This window comes from Nansenia antarctica, assembly GCF_963989245.1.
Source record: "Nansenia antarctica genome assembly, chromosome: 7".
NCBI lineage: Eukaryota > Metazoa > Chordata > Actinopteri > Argentiniformes > Microstomatidae > Nansenia > Nansenia antarctica.
The window spans coordinates 33,109,295-33,133,294 of NC_137677.1; the positions used below are offsets into that span (position 1 = coordinate 33,109,295).

At 48.1% G+C, this 24,000-nt stretch overlaps 1 protein-coding gene across 1 annotated transcript in view; it reads right to left on the bottom strand.

Moving 5' to 3' along the window:
• Positions 1–24,000, bottom strand: part of ganabb (glucosidase II alpha subunit b) — a 38,266-nt gene that overhangs the window by 3,616 nt on the left and 10,650 nt on the right. Inside the window, exons 9-18 of the mRNA XM_080535654.1 lie at positions 22,577–22,757; positions 22,157–22,310; positions 21,723–21,958; positions 20,104–20,230; positions 19,646–19,725; positions 19,256–19,396; positions 7,735–7,831; positions 7,042–7,143; positions 5,826–6,069; positions 2,501–2,565 (exon numbers count right to left, since the gene is read on the bottom strand). Of these exons, the coding sequence (XP_080391780.1) occupies positions 2,501–2,565; positions 5,826–6,069; positions 7,042–7,143; positions 7,735–7,831; positions 19,256–19,396; positions 19,646–19,725; positions 20,104–20,230; positions 21,723–21,958; positions 22,157–22,310; positions 22,577–22,757 (1,427 nt within the window). The remainder of the gene's footprint in view (positions 1–2,500; positions 2,566–5,825; positions 6,070–7,041; positions 7,144–7,734; positions 7,832–19,255; positions 19,397–19,645; positions 19,726–20,103; positions 20,231–21,722; positions 21,959–22,156; positions 22,311–22,576; positions 22,758–24,000) is intronic.

Consider the following 24,000-nt stretch of genomic DNA (forward strand, 5'->3'; position numbering starts at 1 on the left):
TAGAGTTGCCATGAAAAGATAGACGCGACAGTTGCGGGCTTTGTTTTACTCTAAAGCGCAATGATAGGTTGATAATGCGAAAGAAAAAGAATCCGTTGTTTGCTCACTACACGTGAAGCTGGGAATCCACAACAACAAGGCTGCGTTCGTAAATCCGCTCTGGAATCTGATCAGCGTTCAAGGAACGCCTCTTGTCCAATCAAATTACTTGGTCCCTTTATGACGTCGGACCCAGTGTGCGCTCCGGCGCTCTCAAAGCGAATTTACGAACGCGGCCCAAGTGTATCATGTTACGTTGTTCGGCGGAGAAGAACTCAAAATGCCTCCCTCGTCATTTAAATCCCATGTATGGGAGCACTTTGGCTTCTCTGTCAACTATGACGGGAGGCACGAAAAAGGTAGCTCGACAACTTCTGATAATGTAGGCATTTTTTTCATACCATGTTCAAAATAAGGGTTCACTTTATTATTTAGTTAAAAGTGGCATAAAACATGTTTATTCATCTGCTTTAAAGAGCCCAGTGATTCACTGCTGCAACCAGGCGCCTCCTCCCTCTCTCCTATCATTTAAATTGAGTGTATTTCAGTATACCGTAATTATGTAATGTTTGAGTGTAGGGCTGCAACTAACGATTATTTTGGTAGTCGACTAATCTGTCGATTATTTTCCCGGTTAGTCGCGATTAGTCGTGTGGCTTTTCGCTGCACGTAAATGGCGACGCAGAAGCATAAATCCGGCTTAACTAGCTATCTAACCTAACGTTACGCCAAGCTACAGCTGCTCACAGAGCTAGTTGATTGGCTAGCTAGCATTGCTGGCTAGACTACAGACAGCTCACGTTAGTAGGCTACGCTTGGCGCTGTTTATCTTACAGACAGCTCGCTGGTGGACTCAACATAATTGAAATAGCATTCACTTATCAAGCATCATTCATGATCATCCACCATGACTACCTGGTATTTTAATAGCGACCACCCCTCACTTCATTTCATCTCGCGTTCTCCTGGCTTCAACATGGAAAACCCCTGCTACGTAACGTTACATACAAGCGCCTCTGTCTGTCACACGCGTGCCACAGGGCAAATAAATTAATAGCACAAACGCTCATAGCATGTACAGCCCTGTCCATGGGACGTTGTTTTCCAACATGTAACAGTAAAGCTAACATAAACATTACGACCCTAACAATATAACGTTAGCCAGTTGGCTAACAACGTTAGCTAAAACTTACCCAGCTGATTCTTGCATGGCTCCCGTAAAAAAAAAAAAAAAAACGTTTTTTTTATTTTTTTATAATACGATTAGTCGACACTAAAATTCCACGTCGACGAGTTTTTATGATCGACGTCGTCGATTATGTCGACTAATCGTTGCAGCCCTATTTGAGTGTAGAATATGTTATATATATATTATATATATATGTATGTATATATATATTACCAGTTTTGACATCTTGAATGTTGTTGGTTTTTGTCACATAGTAAAAGTGGTGTTTTTACAGAATTCAAGGAAAAAGCAGTTTTTATAAAAACAAAAATGTTTTGTGTTGATCCGAAAAATGATCCGATCCGTGACTCAAAAACCGTGACACGATCTGATCCGTGAGTTAGTTAGGTGATCCGTTACACCCTTAGGAGAGACCAGTCAGACAAAGCAGGAGAGACCAGTAGACATATCCCTGTCTCTGGTGTCACACCATCAGAGCATCAACCGTCAAACGTCATCGCTCCATCGAACTCCAACTCACAAAAAAACTAAAAAGGAACTACAATTTCTTCAAGCCCACAAGATTGATATCTAAACCAAACAGCTCCTTTCCCCGGGTTCCCACACCTTCTGAAACATCGAATTCAAGCACCTTTCAAGGACTTTCTAGACTCAATTCACTCAAATTCAAGGACCCAACACTGCATAGTTTGAGACAGAACTTTTCTCTTTTTGAGAGAGAGAGAGAGGGGAATTCAAGCACTTTCAATGACCCATGTCTATTTTCAAAATCTTTTAAGACCTTGATTGCTTTTTCTCAAATTCACAAACCGTGGAACCCTGTCCTTCCAGCTCCTCCCCAGTTCCTCCCCCAGCTCCTCCCCCCAGCTCCTCCCCCCAGCACCTCCCCCAGCTCCTCCCCAGCTCCTCCCCCCAGCACCTCCCCCAGCTCCTCCCCAGTTCCTCCCCCCAGCTCCTCCCCCCAGCTCCTTCCCCAACTCCTCCCCCCAGCCTCTTCCCCAGCTCCTCCCCCCAGCCTCTTCCCCAGCTCCTCCCCCCAGCTCCTCCCCCCAGCTCCTCCCCCCAGCTCCTCCCCCCAGCTCCTCCCCCCAGCCTCTTCCCCAGCTCCTCCCCCCAGCTCCTCCCCCAGCTCCTCCCCCCAGCTCCTTCCCCCAGCTTCTCCCCCCAGCTCCTCCCCACAGCCTCTTCCCCAGCTCCTCCCCCCAGCTCCTCCCCCCAGCTCCTTCCCCAGCTCCTCCAATCACAGGCCTTGGTGGCGAGGCAGGAACTCACCCAGCAGGTACTGGTCGTCCATGGAGAAGGTGGACGTGTCCTCAGGATACTCCACCCACAGAGGCCTGGGACATGAGAGGACAGGAGAGGACAGGAGAGAGGGCGGTGAGACACAGCACACACACGCAGACAGACAGACACACACAGACCCATACACACAGACACACGCAGACACACGCAGACACACACTCACACACAGAGACACAGACACAGACACACAGGCGCACACACACACGCGCACACTAGGGGTGCAACGGTTCAGTTGGCCCACGGTTCGGTATGAACCTCGGTTTTTGGGTCACGGTTCACAGTTCGGTTTCGGTATGTGTTTTTATTTTTTTTAAATGCTAGTGTTTATTTACAAACTGTTACTTTACTTTATTTTGCATATACTTATGGAACTTTAACATTTAGACACATTACAGAATATGACTGGTCTATTGTACAATATAAATATATATAAACCAAAGACACTTTCAAATGTAAAATCAATACATAAACACTTTCAAAAGTGACTTGTTGAACTACAGATCGTAAGCTTTCAAATGATGTGTCATACATTGAAATCCGAAAAAAGATGACGAAGTTAGAGTGATTTGAATGTTGTTAGACCTCAGGCACATAGGGGGTTAAACTAGCTGTCATGAAACCGGAAGCAAACGCTGCTAACAGCTAGCGGCTAACAAAGCACAGCGCTACGAATGTCTAAACTGTATTTTAATAACATCTCAACATGCTGATAGAACATCAACATGCTAAAAACACATAACTATACATCATTAGATGATCACACAGTCCTCGCTTTTGAACACGTCCTAAAATTAAAGTATGTTTACAAGCCATGTATCACTAACCGTTAGCCTCAAACAATAACAATGAAGGCGGGTGAATTCACGCAAGTGGTTTACGGTTTCACCAGCTGCCGTCACAAAAAAAGTGCCTCTTAGGTTTGACGACTAGTATATAATAGGAGAGGAAGAAATGAAAGTAAAAATGCACTTCAGCCATGATATATGCATTGTGCGCATTTTAAACGCATATACAACACACGTGAAGCATTTCTGCGACACACGTTTCTGTTCACTGTTTTTGTTCCTTCATAGCTGTATTCAATACTAAAACCAGAATTAGTGACCCCACAACGCAGATTTGTAGCAATCCAGGGCTTCCTCAAACTGTTGCCATGTTCTCAACTCCGCTCGCCATGAATAAACATTTTAACAAGAAGCAACTGCGTTCCAGACCAACTCCACCTCCGACTTTGAATGAAACGCAGCATAAACCGAAAACCGTCACGTTTCACTAGTGTATTGAACCGTGGAAGGCGAACCGAACCGTCCGTAAAAAAAACGAGAACCATTGCACCCCTAGCGCACACACCAGGGTTTCCGTTAGAAAAAATTGCCGCCGGACATCGTGTCCGGGAAGATTTCGATTTACCGGACAAACGTGATATATTCCGGTCATCATATTAAAATATAATAATAAAAACATATATCTAAATCATAAAAAAAAAAAATTCAAATCTAATATAGCTGTTTGTCGCGGTGATTACTGTTGTGTAGCGGCCTATATATGCCATTTAATGTCTATTTCTCATCCGATACGATTAGATGCGAGCTATATAATATATAATAATATAACATGATTCGCATGCCATTATGTCCAGCACTGAACGGGCGCCTCACTGGGAACTGAACAGACAGCATCGATCAATGAACGGACTCCACATTACGTTAACTGAAGTTTGTTAAATTGTTTGGGATTAATGTGAGTTTTCTATTTTCTCTTTCCAGTTTTACCCTTTTTTTATCAATAAAACAACGTCATTTCTATAACCAGGTCTCGCTGGTTGGGAAGGCATTTCGTTTAGCTGCCTGTCAAATCATACTTAATCGGACTCGGGAGTATGACAATGAGGAGAACATAACTGTTTATTGAGAAACAATAGGCAGGCTGGGATACGTATATAAAGAAATACCACAATGTCTAGATGTATAACATTTTATTGAACAGTGCAAGCATGTAGGCTTCTGGCGTGACATCGTACCCCTAACGTTCTTAGGGCTTGTTTGAAAAGCTTAGACTGAAAGTTAGTGCCCTGGTCAGATTGTATAACAAGAGGAAGACCGAATGTGGAAAAAAACGTTGTTAAAGCTTTCACCACTGAGCTGGCTGATATGTTACGCAACGGAACAGCTTCGGGAAAACGAGTAGCAGCGCACATAATAGTGAGAAAATACTGACTTCCACTTTTAGTCCTAGGCAAAGGTCCAACACAATCAATTATTACACGTTCAAATGGCTCCCCTATAGCAGGAATAGGATGCAATGGTGCGGGTGGAATGGATTGATTAGGCTTACCCGCCATCTGACAAGTATGGCAACAGCGGCAGTGCTTGGCAACATCCGCCTTCAGTCCGGGCCAAAAGAAATCTTTCAATATCAGCTGATAAGTTTTAGTTATACCTAAATGTCCTGACCACTGGCTCTCATGTGCTACAGATAACACCTGTTGTCTATAACCCACAGGCACAACCACTTGTTTTACAGTATTCCACTCACAACCATTTGCATTAGGAGGAGACCATTTACGCATTAATATCCCATCGTTAAGGAAATAAACTACGTTGCCCCCTATTTCAGATTCCTCACTAGCTGCATGTAAAAAACATTTGTTTAATGACTGATCAGCTACTTGAGCGACACGCAATCGCTTGCCGGTTACAGGCAGAGATAGGCTGTCAGCGGATGGTATGGTAGGACTCGGGGAGGATGGTAACTCTACCACGTTCTCCCTAGCTGAAACAATCGGGTTCTCATCCCTTTCAGAAAAGGCTTGCATAATCACACTATCACAAAGAGAAACATCGCTATCCTCCTCTCTGCCTCGACTCGATTGTGCACGAGTTATAGCGCACACCGGAAACAACCGCTGTTTCGCATAGGCAGCCTACACATTAGGAGTCATCATCATGCCGGTGTCAAATCATATCATAATAAAAGAAATACATAGCCTATATATTCGTCTTTTTTAAAATAGAAGGAATCAGAATGTGAACTTTAGCGAATTGTATTCAAATTGTGCTTAGAGGGAATTATTTTCACCGGACATTTATGTCCGACGAGTTTTCAATTTGTCGGACTTCAACAAATTTTACCGGACAAAGACCGGTAATTACCGGTTAACGGAAACCCTGGCACACACACACACCGTGGTTTCAGAGTAAAAGCCATTGCACATCAAAGAACCAACGAAAAAATATAAATCACCGTCACACAGAGACCCCTCCCCCTATCCCCTCTCCCCCCCCCCCATCGGTACCTCATGACAGGCTGTCCGGTGCGGTGGGCCTGGTAGAACAGCTGGTACCAGTAGGGCAGCAGGGCGTAGCGCTGGCGCACGGCGTCCCGGATCAGCGCCGTGTTGTCGGGGCCGAACAGCCAGGGCTCCCGGCGGGGCGTGTCCAGGTGGGCGTGAGCCCGGAAGAAGGGCTGGTACGCCCCCGCCTGGTACCAGCGCACCAGCAGCTCACTGCTGGACGTCTTGAAGAACCCCCCTACGTCAGCTGAGAGAGGGGGGAGAGGGGGGTGAGGGAGGGGTGAGGGGAGGTGAGTAAGTGAGTTTAACAAACTGACGAGGACCCGACACATTTTTTAAACATGTAGGGTTTTTAAAGGAGCTAGGTGTGTGGGGTACAGGATACAGGGGTGTGGGGTACAGGGGGTACAGGGGTGTGGGGTACAGGGTACAGGGTGTACAGGGTGTGGGGTACAGGGGTGTGGGGTACAGGGTACAGGGTGTGGGGTACAGGGTGTGGGGTACAGGGGTGTGGGGTACAGGGTACAGGGTACAGGGTGTACAGGGTGTGGGGTACAGGGGTGTGGGGTACAGGGTACAGGGTGTGGGGTACAGGGTGTGGGGTACAGGGGTGTGGGGTACAGGGTACAGGGTGTGGGGTACAGGGTGTGGGGTACAGGGGTGTGGGGTACAGGGTACAGGGGTGTGGGGTACAGGGTGTGGGGTACAGGGTGTGGGGTACAGGGGGTACAGGGGTGTGGGGTACAGGGGTGTGGGGTACAGGGTGTGGGGTACAGGGTGTGGGGTACAGGGGTGTGGGGTACAGGGTGTGGGGTACAGGGTGTGGGGTACAGGGTGTGGGGTACGGGGGGGTACAGGGTGTGGGGTACAGGGTGTGGGGTACGGGGGTGTGGGGTACGGGGGGGTACAGGGTGTGGGGTACAGGGGTGTGGGGTACAGGGTGTGGGGTACAGGGTGTGGGGTACGGGGGGGTACAGGGTGTGGGGTACAGGGGTGTGGGGTACGGGGGGGTACAGGGTGTGGGGTACAGGGGGTACAGGGTGTGGGGTACAGGGGGTACAGGGTGTGGGGTACAGGGTGTGGGGTACGGGGGGGGGTACAGGGGTGTGGGGTACAGGGTGTGGGGTACAGGGTGTGGGGTACAGGGGGTACAGGGTGTGGGGTACAGGGGGTACAGGGTGTGGGGTACGGGGGGTACAGGGTGTGGGGTACTGCTCACCTCCACACAGGGACACGCCCACCAGGCCCAGACTCAGACACATGGGCAGGGAGATCTTCAGGTGCTCCCACTCTGCTGCATTATCACCTGTCCACACAGCACCTGAACACACACACAGACAGAGACAGACACACAGACAAACACACAGACAGACACACAGACAGAAAGACACACAGACACACACACACACACACACAGACAGACAGACACACAGATAGACAGATAGAGACAGACAGAGACAGAGAGAGACAGACAGAGAGAGAGACAGAGACAGACAGAGAGAGACAGACAGAGGGAGAGAGAGACAGACAGAGAGACAGACAGAGACAGAGAGAGACAGACAGAGAGAGAGACAGAGACAGACAGAGACAGAGAGAGAGAGAGGGAGAGAGACAGAGAGACAGTGACAGACAGAGAGAGAGAGAGACAGAGAGACAGTGACAGACAGAGAGAGAGAGAGACAGTGACAGACAGAGACAGAGAGAGACAGATACACAGAGACACACACACAGAGACAGACAGAGACACACACACACACACACACACACACCATCAGTCTAAACTGTCTCTCTTGAGTCAGAGATGAAAATAAAACACACATAGTTAAAGGGTAAAGGGTACTGGTTCGCAGGGCCCCATAAGAAGGGGGTGGGGGTGAGCCAGGGGTGAGGCAGGGGGGAGGCAGGGGCTTACCGTAGCGCTGGGACCCAGCGAAGAAGGACCTGGTGAGGACGAAAGGTCTCTCCAACCCCCCGGACCGCTCGATCAACCCCTCCGCCGTGGCCATTTGCTGAAGGAGAGGAGAGGAGAGGTGGATGAGCACAGGTGAAAGAGGAGAGAGGTAGATAGAGGAGAGAGGTAGATAGAGGAGAGAGGTAGATAGAGGAGAGAGGTAGATAGAGGAGAGAGGTAGATAGAGGAGAGAGGTAGATAGAGAAGAGAGGTAGATAGAGGAGAGAGGTAGATAGAGGAGAGAGGTAGATAGAGGAGAGAGGTGGATAGAGGAGAGAGGTAGATAGAGGAGGAGAGGTAGATAGAGGCGGAGAGGTAGATAGAGGGGAGAGGTAGATAGAGGAGAGAGGTAGATAGAGGAGAGGTAGATAGAGGAGAGAGGTAGATAGAGAAGAGAGGTAGATAGAGGAGAGAGGTAGATAGAGGAGAGAGGTAGATAGAGGAGAGAGGTAGATAGAGGAGAGAGGTAGATAGAGGAGAGAGGTAGATAGAGGAGAGAGGTAGATAGAGGAGAGAGGTGGATAGAGGAGAGGGGTAGATAGAGGAGAGAGGTGGATAGAGGAGAGAGGTAGATAGAGGAGAGAGGTAGATAGAGGAGAGAGGTGGATAGAGGAGAGGTAGATAGAGGAGAGGTAGATAGAAGAGAGAGGTAGATAGAGGAGAGGTAGATAGAGGAGAGAGGTAGATAGAGGAGAGAGGTAGATAGAGGAGAGAGGTAGATAGAGGAGAGAGGTGGATAGAGGAGAGGGGTAGATAGAGGAGAGAGGTGGATAGAGGAGAGAGGTAGATAGAGGAGAGAGGTAGATAGAGGAGAGAGGTAGATAGAGGAGAGGTAGATAGAGGAGAGGTAGATAGAGGAGAGAGGTAGATAGAGGAGAGGTAGATAGAGGAGAGAGGTAGATAGAGGAGAGAGGTAGATAGAGGAGAGAGGTGGATAGAGGAGAGAGGTAGATAGAGGAGAGAGGTAGATAGAGGAGAGAGGTAGATAGAGGAGAGAGGTAGATAGAGGAGAGAGGTAGATAGAGGAGAGGTAGATAGAGGAGAGAGGTAGATAGAGGAGAGAGGTAGATAGAGGAGAGAGGTAGATAGAGGAGAGAGGTAGATAGAGGAGAGAGGTGGATAGAGGAGAGAGGTGGATAGAAGAGAGAGGTAGATAGAGGAGAGAGGTAGATAGAGGAGAGAGGTAGATAGAGGAGAGAGGTAGATAGAGGAGAGAGGTAGATAGAGGAGAGAGTAGATAGAGGAGAGAGGTAGATAGAGAAGAGAGGTAGATAGAGGAGAGAGGTAGATAGAGGAGAGAGGTGGATAGAGGAGAGAGGTGGATAGAGGAGAGAGGTAGATAGAGAGAGAGGTAGATAGAGGAGAGAGGTAGATAGAGGAGAGAGGTAGATAGAGGAGAGAGGTAGATAGAGGAGAGAGGTGGATAGAGGAGAGAGGTGGATAGAGGAGAGAGGTAGATAGAGGAGAGAGGTGGATAGAGGAGAGAGGTAGATAGAGGAGAGGTAGATAGAGGAGAGAGGTAGATAGAGGAGAGAGGTGGATAGAGGAGAGAGTGGATAGAGGAGAGGTAGATAGAAGAGAGAGGTAGATAGAGGAGAGAGGTAGATAGAGGAGAGAGGTGGATAGAGGAGAGAGGTAGATAGAGGAGAGAGGTAGATAGAGGAGAGAGGTAGATAGAGGAGAGAGGTAGATAGAGGAGAGGTAGATAGAGGAGAGAGGTAGATAGAGGAGAGAGGTAGATAGAGGAGAGGGTAGATAGAGGAGAGGTAGATAGAGGAGAGGTAGATAGAGGAGAGAGGTAGATAGAGGAGAGAGGTAGTAGAGGAGAGTGTGGATAGAGGAGAGAGGTAGATAGAGGAGAGAGGTAGATAGAGGAGAGGTAGATAGAAGAGAGGTAGATAGAGGAGAGAGGTAGATAGAGGAGAGGTAGATAGAGGAGAGAGGTAGATAGAAGAGAGGTAGATAGAGGAGAGAGGTAGATAGAGGAGAGGTAGATAGAAGAGAGGTAGATAGAGGAGAGAGGTAGATAGAGGAGAGGTAGATAGAGGAGAGAGGTAGATAGAGGAGAGAGGTGGATAGAGGAGAGAGGTAGATAGAGGAGAGAGGTAGATAGAGAAGAGAGGTAGATAGAGGAGAGAGGTAGATAGAGGAGAGAGGTAGATAGAGGAGAGAGGTAGATAGAGGAGAGAGGTAGATAGAGGAGAGAGGTAGATAGAGGAGAGAGGTGGATAGAGGAGAGAGGTAGATAGAGGAGAGAGGTAGATAGAGGAGAGGTAGATAGAGGAGAGGTAGATAGAGGAGAGAGGTAGATAGAGGAGAGAGGTAGATAGAGGAGAGAGGTAGATAGAGGAGAGAGGTAGATAGAGGAGAGAGGTGGATAGAGGAGAGAGGTAGATAGAGGAGAGAGGTAGATAGAGGAGAGAGGTAGATAGAGGAGAGAGGTAGATAGAGGAGAGGTAGATAGAAGAGAGGTAGATAGAGGAGAGAGGTAGATAGAGGAGAGAGGTGGATAGAGGAGAGGTAGATAGAGGAGAGAGGTAGATAGAGGAGAGAGGTAGATAGAGGAGAGAGGTAGATAGAAGAGAGGTAGATAGAGGAGAGAGGTAGATAGAGGAGAGAGGTAGATAGAGGAGAGAGGTAGATAGAGGAGAGAGGTAGATAGAGGAGAGAGGTAGATAGAGGAGAGAGGTAGATAGAGGAGAGAGGTAGATAGAGGAGAGAGGTAGATAGAGGAGAGAGGTAGATAGAGGAGAGAGGTGGATAGAGAGAGGTAGATAGAGGAGAGAGGTAGATAGAGGAGAGAGGTAGATAGGAGAGAGAGGTAGATAGAGGAGAGAGGTAGATAGAGGAGAGAGGTAGATAGAGGAGAGAGGTGGATAGAAGAGAGGTAGATAGAGGAGAGAGGTAGATAGGAGAGAGAGGTAGATAGGAGAGAGAGGTAGATAGAGGAGAGAGGTAGATAGAGAGAGAGGTAGATAGAGGAGAGAGGTAGATAGAGGAGAGAGGTAGATAGAGGAGAGAGGTAGATAGAGGAGAGAGGTGGATAGAAGAGAGGTAGATAGAGGAGAGAGGTAGATAGAGGAGAGAGGTAGATAGAGGAGAGAGGTAGATAGAGGAGAGAGGTAGATAGAGGAGAGAGGTAGATAGAGGAGAGAGGTAGATAGAGGAGAGAGGTAGATAGAGGAGAGAGGTAGATAGAGGAGAGAGGTAGATAGAGGAGAGAGGTAGATAGAGGAGAGAGGTAGATAGAGGAGAGAGGTAGATAGAGGAGAGAGGTAGATAGAGGAGAGAGGTAGATAGAGGAGAGGTAGATAGAGGAGAGAGGTAGATAGAGGAGAGAGGTAGATAGAGGAGAGGTAGATAGAGGAGAGAGGTAGATAGAGGAGAGAGGTGGATAGAGGAGAGGTAGATAGAGGAGAGAGGTAGATAGAGGAGAGGTAGATAGAGGAGAGGTAGATAGAGGAGAGAGGTAGATAGAGGAGAGAGGTAGATAGAGGAGAGAGATAGAGGAGAGAGGTAGATAGAGGAGAGAGGTAGATAGAGGAGAGAGGTAGATAGAGGAGAGGTAGATAGAGGAGAGAGGTAGATAGAGGAGAGAGGTAGATAGAGGAGAGAGGTGGATAGAGGAGAGAGGTAGATAGAGGAGAGGTAGATAGAAGAGAGGTAGATAGAGGAGAGAGGTAGATAGAGGAGAGAGGTGGATAGAGGAGAGGTAGATAGAGGAGAGGTGGATAGAGGAGAGAGGTAGATAGAGGAGAGGTAGATAGAGGAGAGAGGTGGATAGAGGAGAGAGGTAGAGGAGAGAGGTAGATAGAGGAGAGGTAGATAGAGGAGAGAGGTAGATAGAGGAGAGGTAGATAGAGGAGAGAGGTAGATAGAGGAGAGAGGTAGATAGAGGAGAGAGGTGGATAGAGGAGAGAGGTAGATAGAGGAGAGGTAGATAGAAGAGAGGTAGATAGAGGAGAGAGGTAGATAGAGGAGAGAGGTAGATAGAGGAGAGGTAGATAGAGGAGAGAGGTAGATAGAGGAGAGAGGTAGATAGAGGAGAGAGGTAGATAGAGGAGAGAGGTAGATAGAGGAGAGAGGTAGATAGAAGAGAGGTGGATAGAGGAGAGAGGTAGATAGAGGAGAGGTGGATAGAGGAGAGAGGTAGATAGAGGAGAGAGGTGGATAGAGGAGAGGTAGATAGAAGAGAGGTAGATAGAGGAGAGAGGTAGATAGAGGAGAGGTAGATAGAGGAGAGAGGTAGATAGAGGAGAGAGGTAGATAGAGGAGAGGTAGATAGAGGAGAGAGGTAGATAGAGGAGAGAGGTAGATAGAGGAGAGAGGTAGATAGAGGAGAGAGGTAGATAGAGGAGAGAGGTAGATAGAGGAGAGGTAGATAGAGGAGAGAGTAGATAGAAGAGAGGTAGATAGAGGAGAGAGGTAGATAGAGGAGAGAGGTAGATAGAGGAGAGAGGTAGATAGAGGAGAGAGGTAGATAGAGGAGAGAGGTAGATAGAGGAGAGAGGTAGATAGAGGAGAGAGGTAGATGGAGGAGAGAGGTAGATAGAAGAGAGAGGTAGATAGAGGAGAGAGGTAGATAGAGGAGAGAGGTAGATAGAGGAGAGAGGTAGATAGAGGAGAGAGGTAGATAGAGGAGAGAGGTAGATAGAGGGAGAGGTAGATAGAGGAGAGAGGTAGATAGAGGAGAGAGGTAGATAGAGGAGAGAGGTAGATGGAGGAGAGAGGTAGATAGAGAGAGAGGTAGATAGAGGAGAGAGGTAGATAGAGGAGAGAGGTAGATAGAGGAGAGAGGTAGATAGAGGAGAGAGGTAGATAGAGGAGAGAGGTAGATAGAGGAGAGAGGTAGATAGGAGAGAGAGGTAGATAGAGGAGAGAGGTAGATAGAGGAGAGAGGTGGATAGAAGAGAGGTAGATAGAGGAGAGAGGTAGATAGAGAGAGAGGTAGATAGGAGAGAGAGGTAGATAGAGGAGAGAGGTAGATAGAGGAGAGGTAGATAGAGGAGAGAGGTAGATAGAGGAGAGAGGTAGATAGAGGAGAGAGGTAGATAGAGGAGAGAGGTGGATAGAAGAGAGGTAGATAGAGGAGAGAGGTAGATAGGAGAGAGAGGTAGATAGGAGAGAGAGGTAGATAGAGGAGAGAGGTAGATAGAGGAGAGAGGTAGATAGAGGAGAGAGGTAGATAGAGGAGAGAGGTAGATAGAGGAGAGAGGTAGATAGAGGAGAGAGGTAGATAGAGGAGAGGGTAGATAGAGGAGAGAGGTAGATAGGAGAGAGAGGTAGATAGAGGAGAGAGGTAGATAGAGGAGAGAGGTAGATAGAGGAGAGAGGTAGATAGGAGAGAGAGGTAGATAGAGGAGAGAGGTAGATAGAGGAGAGAGGTGGATAGAGGAGAGAGGTAGATAGAGGAGAGAGGTAGATAGAGGAGAGAGATAGATAGAGGAGAGAGGTAGATAGAGGAGAGAGGTAGATAGAGGAGAGAGGTAGATAGAGGAGAGGTAGATAGAGGAGAGAGGTAGATAGAGGAGAGAGGTAGATAGAGGAGAGGTAGATAGAGGAGAGAGGTAGATAGAGGAGAGAGGTGGATAGAGGAGAGGTAGATAGAGGAGAGAGGTAGATAGAGGAGAGAGGTAGATAGAGGAGGAGAGGTAGATAGAGGAGAGAGGTAGATAGAGGAGAGGTAGATAGAGGAGAGAGGTAGATAGAGGAGAGAGATAGAGGAGAGAGGTAGATAGAGGAGAGGTAGATAGAGGAGAGAGGTAGATAGAGGAGAGAGGTAGATAGAGGAGAGGTAGATAGAGGAGAGGTAGATAGAAGAGAGGTAGATAGAGGAGAGAGATAGAGGAGAGAGGTAGATAGAGGAGAGGTAGATAGAGGAGAGAGGTAGATAGAGGAGAGAGGTGGATAGAGGAGAGAGGTAGATAGAGGAGAGGTAGATAGAAGAGAGGTAGATAGAGGAGAGAGGTAGATAGAGGAGAGAGGTGGATAGAGGAGAGGTAGATAGAGGAGAGGTAGATAGAGGAGAGAGGTAGATAGAGGAGAGAGGTAGATAGAGGAGAGGTAGATAGAGGAGAGAGGTAGATAGAGGAGAGGTAGATAGAGGAGAGAGGTAGATAGAGGAGAGAGGTAGATAGAGGAGAGAGGTAGATAGAGGAGAGAGTAGATAGAGGAGAGAGGTAGATAGAGGAGAGGTAGATAGAGGAGAGAGGTAGATAGAGGAGAGAGGTAGATAGAGGAGAGAGGTAGATAGAGGAGAGAGGTGGATAGAGGAGAGAGGTAGATAGAGGAGAGGTAGATAGAGGAGAGAGGTGGATAGAGGAGAGGTAGATAGAGGAGAGGTAGATAGAGGAGAGAGGTAGATAGAGGAGAGGTAGATAGAGGAGAGAGGTGGATAGAGGAGAGGTAGATAGAGGAGAGAGGTAGATAGAGGAGAGAGGTAGATAGAGGAGAGAGGTAGATAGAGGAGAGAGTAGATAGAGGAGAGAGGTAGATAGAGGAGAGGTAGATAGAGGAGAGAGGTAGATAGAGGAGAGAGGTAGATAGAGGAGAGAGGTAGATAGAGGAGAGAGGTAGATAGAGGAGAGAGGTAGATAGAGGAGAGGTAGATAGAGGAGAGAGGTGGATAGAGGAGAGGTAGATAGAGGAGAGGTAGATAGAGGAGAGAGGTAGATAGAGGAGAGAGGTAGATAGAGGAGAGGTAGATAGAGGAGAGAGGTAGATAGAGGAGAGAGGTAGATAGAGGAGAGAGGTAGATAGAGGAGAGAGGTAGATAGAGGAGAGGTAGATAGAGGAGAGAGTAGATAGAAGAGAGGTAGATAGAGGAGAGAGGTAGATAGAGGAGAGAGGTAGATAGAGGAGAGAGGTAGATAGAGGAGAGAGGTAGATAGAGAAGAGAGGTAGATAGAGGAGAGAGGTAGATGGAGGAGAGAGGTAGATAGAGGAGAGGTAGATAGAGGAGAGAGGTAGATAGAAGAGAGAGGTAGATAGAGGAGAGAGGTAGATAGAGGAGAGGTAGATAGAAGAGAGGTAGATAGAGGAGAGAGGTAGATAGAGGAGAGAGGTAGATAGAGGAGAGAGGTAGATAGAGGAGAGAGGTAGATAGAGGAGAGAGGTAGATAGAGGAGAGAGGTAGATAGGAGAGAGAGGTAGATAGAGGAGAGAGGTAGCTAGAGGAGAGGTAGATAGAGGAGAGAGGTAGATAGAGGAGAGGTAGATAGAGGAGAGAGGTGGATAGAGGAGAGAGGTGGATAGAGGAGAGAGGTAGATAGAGGAGAGGTAGATAGAGGAGAGAGGTGGATAGAGGAGAGAGGTAGATAGAGGAGAGAGGTGGATAGAGAAGAGAGGTAGATAGAGGAGAGAGGTAGATAGAGGAGAGGTAGATAGAGGAGAGGTAGATAGAGGAGAGAGGTAGATAGAGGAGAGGTAGATAGAGGAGAGAGGTGGATAGAGGAGAGAGGTAGATAGAGGAGAGGTAGATAGAGGAGAGAGGTAGATAGAAGAGAGAGGTAGATAGAGGAGAGAGGTAGATAGAGGAGAGAGGTAGATAGAGGAGAGAGGTAGATAGAGGAGAGGTAGATAGAGGAGAGAGGTAGATAGAGGAGAGAGGTAGATAGAGGCGAGAGGTAGATAGAGGAGAGAGGTGGATAGAGGAGAGAGGTAGATAGAGGAGAGAGGTAGATAGAAGAGAGAGGTGGATAGAGGAGAGAGGTAGATAGAGGAGAGAGGTAGATAGAGGAGAGAGGTAGATAGAGGAGAGAGGTAGATAGAGGAGAGAGGTAGATAGAGGAGAGAGGTAGATAGAAGAGAGAGGTGGATAGAGGAGAGAGGTAGATAGAGGAGAGGTAGATAGAGGAGAGAGGTAGATAGAAGAGAGAGGTAGATAGAGGAGAGAGGTAGATAGAGGAGAGAGGTAGATAGAGGAGAGAGGTAGATAGAGGAGAGGTAGATAGAGGAGAGAGGTAGATAGAGGAGAGAGGTAGATAGAGGCGAGAGGTAGATAGAGGAGAGAGGTGGATAGAGGAGAGAGGTAGATAGAGGAGAGAGGTAGATAGAAGAGAGAGGTGGATAGAGGAGAGAGGTAGATAGAGGAGAGAGGTAGATAGAGGAGAGAGGTAGATAGAGGAGAGAGGTAGATAGAGGAGAGAGGTAGATAGAGGAGAGAGGTAGATAGAGGAGAGAGGTGGATAGAGGAGAGAGGTAGCAGTGTTTCCTCTACATGCATTTATTGGTGGCGGGCCGCCACGATGGAATTTCCTCCGCCACGAATTGATTCAGTCCACAAAAAAAAAAAAAAATTCTCAAAAAAAAAAAAAAAAAAAAATTTTTTTTAGCTGATTAAAATATATCTGATCCTAGATTAGCGCTATAATGGATGTTGACTAAAAGTGCACCTAAATCCACGCCCATCTCTCTCTAACCGCTGATCCAAAATCAGAACTGTGGTATTATTGTTATTGTGTACAGGCCACCGTAGTGACATCCGGGGGGTATTCCATCAACATCGCTAAAGGGAAAATCCAGGTTTAGTCTGATAAATCTCTTCTTACAAATATCCAGGCATATTCTGATAGGTCTCGCGAGAGTTATCAAAAATAAGCCAGGATTTTCCTTTAGCGACGTTGATGGAATACCCCCCAGGTCAGGTGGGCAGGTTACGACGAGACAACAAGAGACCGGTATTGTAGAGCTTACAGAGCGAGTTAAAATAAAGACACTTAGATTGAAATACAGAAGGACTCACGTGTATGTTTAATAGAATAACACGACATGGTGTCAGAAGTCCTGTAAGTGAGTGTTAAGAGTTAGATCGGCCGACAAGTGTCATTTGAGCTCGTGACGGTGAGAAGGGAGAAGAAAAGATGGATGCTAATGCTAACGCGGGAGCAGCTGCAGTCCAGAGAACGGCGCCAGTTTCAAGTGCTACGTTAGCAGACATTAGCAAGTCAAAAAACGATTCTTATGTGCCGTCACTTTAGCAACGACACAGTATTGTCAAGGGGAAAAGAAGGGGAGACGATTTTTTTATTGACAACGGAATTACATGCTGGAAAAACATGCAGCTAAAATTCAGGGAACATTTGGATAATAAGAGACACACGGGAGAAGTACGGGAAAACAGGGCTCATGTGGGTCTCATCAAAGGTAAGAGTTTGTTTTCTTTAACTCAGCTGATACTCAGCTGTTTACCGAATGCTCCATCTGACTGTGATTTTACTTCTGTAATGTGGTGGGTTGACATAATTCACGCACGGAACTATAGGTTGAGACTATTGTTCCGTCCGTAGTACCCAAGTTGTTTAGACTGTTCTATTTACTGCTTGAGTGTGTTGTTGACAATCGTTCATGTCCTTCATTAAACGTTTAGCTTTGTCATTTGATACGCCGCCTACGACTACCATCTCTCTGCACTACAGTAAACAGTTAATCAGTAACGTTAGCCGCTTTTGTGCTCATGTAGGCCTACTTCGTATGATATTATAGCTGATGATCTTTGTGTGTGTATGTGACTGTCAGTCACAAGTTTATATTCTGTATATTCATTATTTTTATTTTTTGGCCATCCTCTAGTTTTGGCTGTGATTAGGAAAAAAAAAAAAAAAAAAAACTTGTTTTGAGCGCGCGTGCGCGTTTCATGCGCGTGCACGCGGAAATATCGCGCGCGTTGCGCGCGCGGTCACGGACACCCGCCACCATTGTAAAAATTCCTGGAGGAAACACTGGGTAGATAGAGGAGAGAGGTAGATAGAGGAGAGAGGTAGATAGAGGAGAGAGGTAGATAGAGGAGAGAGGTAGATAGAGGAGAGAGGTAGATAGAGGAGAGAGGTAGATAGAGGAGAGAGGTAGATAGAAGAGAGGTAGATAGAGGAGAGAGGTGGATAGAGGAGAGAGGTAGATAGAAGAGAGAGGTAGATAGAGGAGAGAGGTAGATGGAGGAGAGAGGTAGATAGAGGAGAGAGGTAGATAGAGGAGAGAGGTAGATAGAGGAGGAGAGGTAGATAGAGGGGAGGTAGATAACCGCAGGTCAGAGCATCTCAGAGCAGGTGAATATCTATCGGACAATGTAAACAAAAGCTGTATGACGGGTTTGTATGACGCAGTTTGACGAGGCTGAAAGCGCACAGGGTTGCCAGATGGGATTGACAATTTACAGCCTAAACTTTCTATAACCTCAAAATCAAGTAGCCCATTCGGCGGTAACCCGCCCCATCTGGCAACCCTGGACGCAACTCTGCAACCCTGGACGCGAAATGCATTTTGGGAAATAGGAGCCGAGCTAGTGTCCATCATAACCGACTTCAATTTTACCGGAAATATTTGCTCGCCTACTAAATTTCTCGCATACTGTACAGTTTGAACGTACTACATACTCAAAATCTATGTCATATCTAGTATGAGTAGTATGCTAGTACGTTATTCCGAACACAGCCCAAGCTCCCGTTAATGTTTCAGTTTGATTTCTTCAGTGGTACAGGAGCAGCATATAGTTGTCACAAGCGGCCCAGAGCGCCCTCTCGTGGCTGTAGACATTAATGTTTAGTCCTTGGTTCATGTTAGTCAGTATGAAATGATATTTATATTGATATATAAGTCGCACCTGACTATAAGACGCAGGACCAGCCAAACTATGAAAAAAAGTGCAACTTATAGTCCGGAAAATACGGTACTGTAGTGGAAGATATTATCCTCTTTTCCAGTGAAGTAGCTGCCATCTAATTGTGACATTTTAGTTTATCCCGCCCCTTCATCATCCATCGTTGATGACGTGGATGGTTCTGGTTACACTGGTATGAACGCGGGCTCGTTCGCCAGACAGCACCAACGTTCGGAGGTTCCCGAACGCGAATGCGAACCGGCACGGTTCTTTGCCGGTGTGAAAGCCCTAACACAGACAGACAGGTCACAGACAGACCGACCGACCGGACAGACAGACAGGTCAGACAGGCAGGCAGACAGGCAGACCGACCAACCGACAGACAGGCAGGTCAGTCAGACAGACAGACAGGTCAGACAGACAGGTCAGACCGACCGACAGGAGAGACAGACAGACAGGTCAGACAGACAGGTCAGGTGTCTCACAGGGTTCTGACAAGTTTCAATCTGACAAGTCAAATTTAATACCTTTTAGACCTTTTTTAGACCTCTTTGGATATAATTTTAGCCCTATTCGCGACACCATATGAGAGCTTTTTGTCATCCTGCCCTAGCTTCGTTTGCCAATAGTTTCTCCCGGGGGCAGCGAATTGGCATTTTTTCAGTTCCAGCTTGATTCATTTCCACGTAAATAGATGTGGTCGGACTGATTTCCTTGCAGGACAAGCTAATCTATTTTTTTGGACCTAGCACCTCATTTTTAGACCTAATAACTGAAACTTGGGACCTTTTTAGACAGACAGGTCAGACAGACAGACAGGTGAGGGTGTCTCACCACGTAGAAGACAGACAGACAGGTCAGACAGACAGACAGGTCAGGGTGTCTCACCACGTAGAAGCCGTAGAGGTTGTGCAGGTCCCGGTGCTCCCAGGCTCCGTGCAGCGCGTCCTTGTGCATGGTCACCTCCGGCCCGTTGAACACCGACGGCTCATTCATGTCGTTCCACGTGAACAGGTTCTCCATAGAGCCCTGGGGGGGGGGGAGGGAGGGAGGAGAGAGAGACACACGTGTTTGATACCATTCCTCATTCCATGCATTCTAATGAGCCCCGTCCTCCGATTTCTACCTCCCCAGGCCTCCCCAGGAACTCCCCAGGAACTCCCCTGACCTCTCCAGGCCTCCCCCAGCCTCCCCCGACCTCCCCAGGCCTCCCCCAGCCTCCCCTGGCCTCCCCTGGCCTCCCCCAGCCTCCCCTGGTGGCAGACTGGTGTTGCTCACCTCGTACTGATCGTAGGCAAACATGCTGGCCCACCACGCCCTCATCTCTGGGTTGGAGAAGTCTGGGTAGCCAGCATTACCTGAGGGGAGGGGAGGAGGGCAAGACAGTGAAGAGCAGACGGATGTAAAAAAAGAAAGACATTTTGCAACAGCAAAAGTGTTCTGACTGAGTGCCCCACTTAGTACACTACAGACAGACACACACACACACACACACACTCTCGCCACGCCCCCCCCCCTCACCAGGCCAGCATCCCCCCCCCCTCACCAGGCTAGCATCCCCCCCCCCCTCACCAGGCCAGCATCCCCCCCCCCCTCACCAGGCCAGCATCCCCCCCCCCCCTTCACCAGGCCAGCACCCCCCCCCCTCACCAGGACCGCCCCCCCCCCCCCCCCCCCCTCACCAGGACCGCACCCCCCACCCCCCCTCACCAGGCCAGCACCCCCCCCCCCCTCACCAGGCCAGCACCAGCCCTCGTAGTCTCCCCCGTCCTTGTTCTTGATGTAGTATCCCCGGGAGCGGATCTCACTGTGGATCTTGTAGCTGCTGTCCACCTTGATGTGGGGGTCCACGATGGCCACCATCTACAGCCCCGGGAGGGGGGAGGGAGGGAGGGAGCAGGGAGGGAGTAGGGAGGGAGGGGGGTGGGGGAGAGGGTAACAATCAACATCATTCCTTTGGAGATACTGCATGTATGTGAATCGTACGACAACGCACTGCTAGCGTTATCGGCAGAACAAGATTCATGGGCTGTGTTCAGAATGGCATACTAGCATACTACTCATACTAGCATACTACTCATACTAGATATGACATAGATTTGAATATGCGAGAGCGTTCACACGGTACAGTATGCGAGAAATGTTGTATGTATACCGTATTTTCCGGACTATAAGTCGCACTTTTTTTCATAGTTTTACATTACCGTCTACAGCCGTGAGAGGGCGCTCTGGGCTTGTGACAACTATATGCTGCTCCTGTACCACTGAAGAAATTATTACAAAAAACAAACATTAACGGGAGCTTGGTGAACTTGTTTACTGGTAACTTGCTTGTTGGACTAGCTGGCTTGTTATGTTAATTTAGCCTATTCAGCCTCCCAGGTACGTTCTTTATGCTGTTGTGTAGCTGAATAACTGTTCATGTGTTACGTTAACATACCGGACACCTATTCAGCCTGTTGTTCTGTGTGCTATTGTGTAGTTGAATAACTTGCTTTTCCAGATTAAATGTCTGTTCTTGGTCTTGGATTTTGTGAAATACATTTCTAAATAAATGCGACTTATAGTCCAGTGCGACTTATGTGTTTTTTCCTTCGTGGCACATTTTTTTACTGGTGCGCCTTATACTCCGGAGCGACTTATAGTCCGGGAAATTCTTGCACACACGTTCGCCTAGTATTTGACTACTTGTAGCCCAATCACGAATGATCCCAGTATTGTAGCTTCAGACGGACAGCTTGGTTGTATTGTGCTTGCGGCAGCAAGCCCAGGATATGTTATTGCTCGTATATATTTATTTTAATCATGTTCTTTTACCAACTGTTAAGACAACAATATAGTAAGCTAGTTACTTGAGCTAGCTAAAGATATTGGCCGCCCAAATCATGTTCAGTCCGAGAGCGTCTCTTCAGTCGCGTTAAAATCCCCGCTCCGGACCGGCCGGTGCACAATGCATTCGGGGAGGAAGTATGCATACTGCAGTGTAAACGGTCGGCTGGTTTTGGCATATTTATTATGAATTAGTAGGCAGTATGCAGTATATACTGATCGAGTATGCTAGTAAGCAGTATGCTAGTATGCAGTATATACTGATTGAGTATGCTAGTAAGCAGTATGCTAGTAGGCAGTATGCTAGTATGCAGTATGCTAGTAGGCACTATGCTAGTATGAGGTATGCTAGTATGCAGTATATACTCATTGAGTATGCTAGTAGGCAGTATGCTAGTATGCAGTATATACTCATTGAGTATGCTAGTAGGCAGTATGCTAGTATGTAGTATATACTCATTGAGTATGCTAGTATGCCATTTCGAACACAGCCATGGTAAATGAACGACCCCCCCCCCCCACAGACCCTGCGTCTCTTGTCGGCCAGCGCCTGCAGCATGTCCTTGGGCTGGGGGAACTTGTGTGCGTCCCAGGTGAAGTAGCGCTTGCCGTCCGTGTGCTCGATGTCCAGCCAGATGTAGTCGTAGGGGATGTCGTGCTGGTCGAAGCCCTGGTCCACCGCCGCCACGTCCTCCTGGTCGTTGTAGTTCCAGCGGCACTGGTGGTACGCCAGCGCAGAGAGGGGGGGGAAGGCCTGGGTGCCTGGAGGGAGGGAGGGGAGGGGAGGGGAGGGGAGGGCGGAATAGGGTGTGTGTTAGTTGTGGGCTAGAACAAAAACAAAAGCTCTGCACGCCCTGTGTATGCCCCCCCCCCCCCCAGGCCTAAATGGAAATACAACAGGATGTGATGTCATCATCGTCGGTACGTGGGGGGGACAGGAACAGGAAGTAGAAGACTGACCTGTGAGGGAGGCGTACTGGGAGAAGACGTCTTTGGGGGCGGGGCCTAGCAGCAGGAACACGTCGATGATGCCGCTCTCAGAGATCCAGCGCACGTCTGTCTGAGGAGCCTCACTGCTGCCCTGAACGTAGTCCAACATCTGACCTAGCACCGTCTGAGAGGGGGGGAGGGAGGGGTAGGGAGGGTTAGGGAGGGTTAGGGTGGGTGTGTGTTTGGGCGGGTGTGTGTGTGTTAGCCCACCAGAGCCAGGGGTGTGTGTGTGTGTGGGTGTGGATGTGTGTGGGTGTGTGTTAGCCCACCAAGGCCAGGGATGTGGGTGTGTGTGTGTGTGTTAGCCCACCAGGGCCAGGGGTTTGTGTGTGTGTGGGTGTGTGTGTGTGTGTGTATGTGTGTATGTGTGTGGGTGTGTGTGTGTGTCACCTTGCCCGCCGTGTTGGAGCTGATGTCCACCCAGGTCTCGGCGGCGTTCAGCCAGAAGATGCCGGTGGTGCGCCGTGCATTGTGGGCCAGCATGACGGGGATGGCTCCGTACAGGGCCATGGGGTTGTACAGCTCATACTGGAACACGTCCAGGTTATACAGACGGTACGGCTCCCCTCCGCTGGGACACACACACAGAGACACACACACACACAGACACACACACACACACACACACACACACACACGTTACAGCTCAAAAGCACTCACGGTACACATGAAAACATCTGAACGCCTACCGTGGCTCACGTTTACCTCAGCAAACTTGTGTGTGGGTGTGGGTGAGAGTGTGACATATCGGCAGTGGAGGAACCCCAAATTGCGCCTTGCGTGGTAGCTTGGCCGCCATTAGGTGTGTGAATGTGTGAATGAGAGGCCGTTGTAAAGCAGTGTTTCCTCTATATGCATTGATTCGTGGCGGGCCGCCACAAATACATTTTCTCCGCCACTAATTGATTGTCCACTTTATGACCTGAGAACAGAAAAAAAGCAGATTGAAGCTAGTTTAGGCCGCTTTCAGACCTACATTTCGTTCCGATTTAGGGTGTAGTAAGTTACAATGTGTTACAATGTTGCAATTAACCTCGTCGGGGACGCGCTTGCAAAACAGTTTTGTGATGCATTTCCGAATTTAGCAGAAATTTGGATTTCGGGAAATCCCTTCCCTCTCTCTTCACCCGTCGGTGGTCCCTTTAATCCTGTATCCTAATCGAAAATGCAACATCATCAGCGACGACTGTGGGTTATTGCATTTACTGCTGTTCTCTGGTTCATGTTCTTATACCAGTGCTCACTATAGAGTATTTTAAATGAACATTCGTAATGTAGTCTCTGATGTTCATGGTCAACTAAATCAGCCTATTTTGTGAAACAAATAATGTTCCCGAGCAGCCTCGCACCTAACGCTAGCTTCGAACTATTCATAGCATAAACGTTGGTAAATGTCACAAACGACACAGTATTGGCAAGGGAAAAGAAGGGGAGTCGAATTTTTATTGACAACGGATTTACATGCTGGAAAAACATGCAGCCAAAATTCAGGGAACATTTGGACAATAAGAGACACAAGGTGTGGTCGCATGGTCTAATTACAGGGCAATATGCGCAGGGCAAAAATAATCTATTGCCTCTAAAATCACCAAGAACAGAACGGCGGAGGTACGGGTAAACAGGGCTCATGTCGGTGTCATCAAAGGTAAGAGTTGGTTTTCTTTAACTCAGCTGATAGCATTACCTTGCTGTTGTTGTTTACCGAATGCTCCATCTGACTGTCACACTGTGATTTTACTTGCGTAAACAGTTAATGAGTAACGTTAGCCCGTTTTGTGCGTGTACTCTCATGTAGGCCTACGTCGTATTGATGA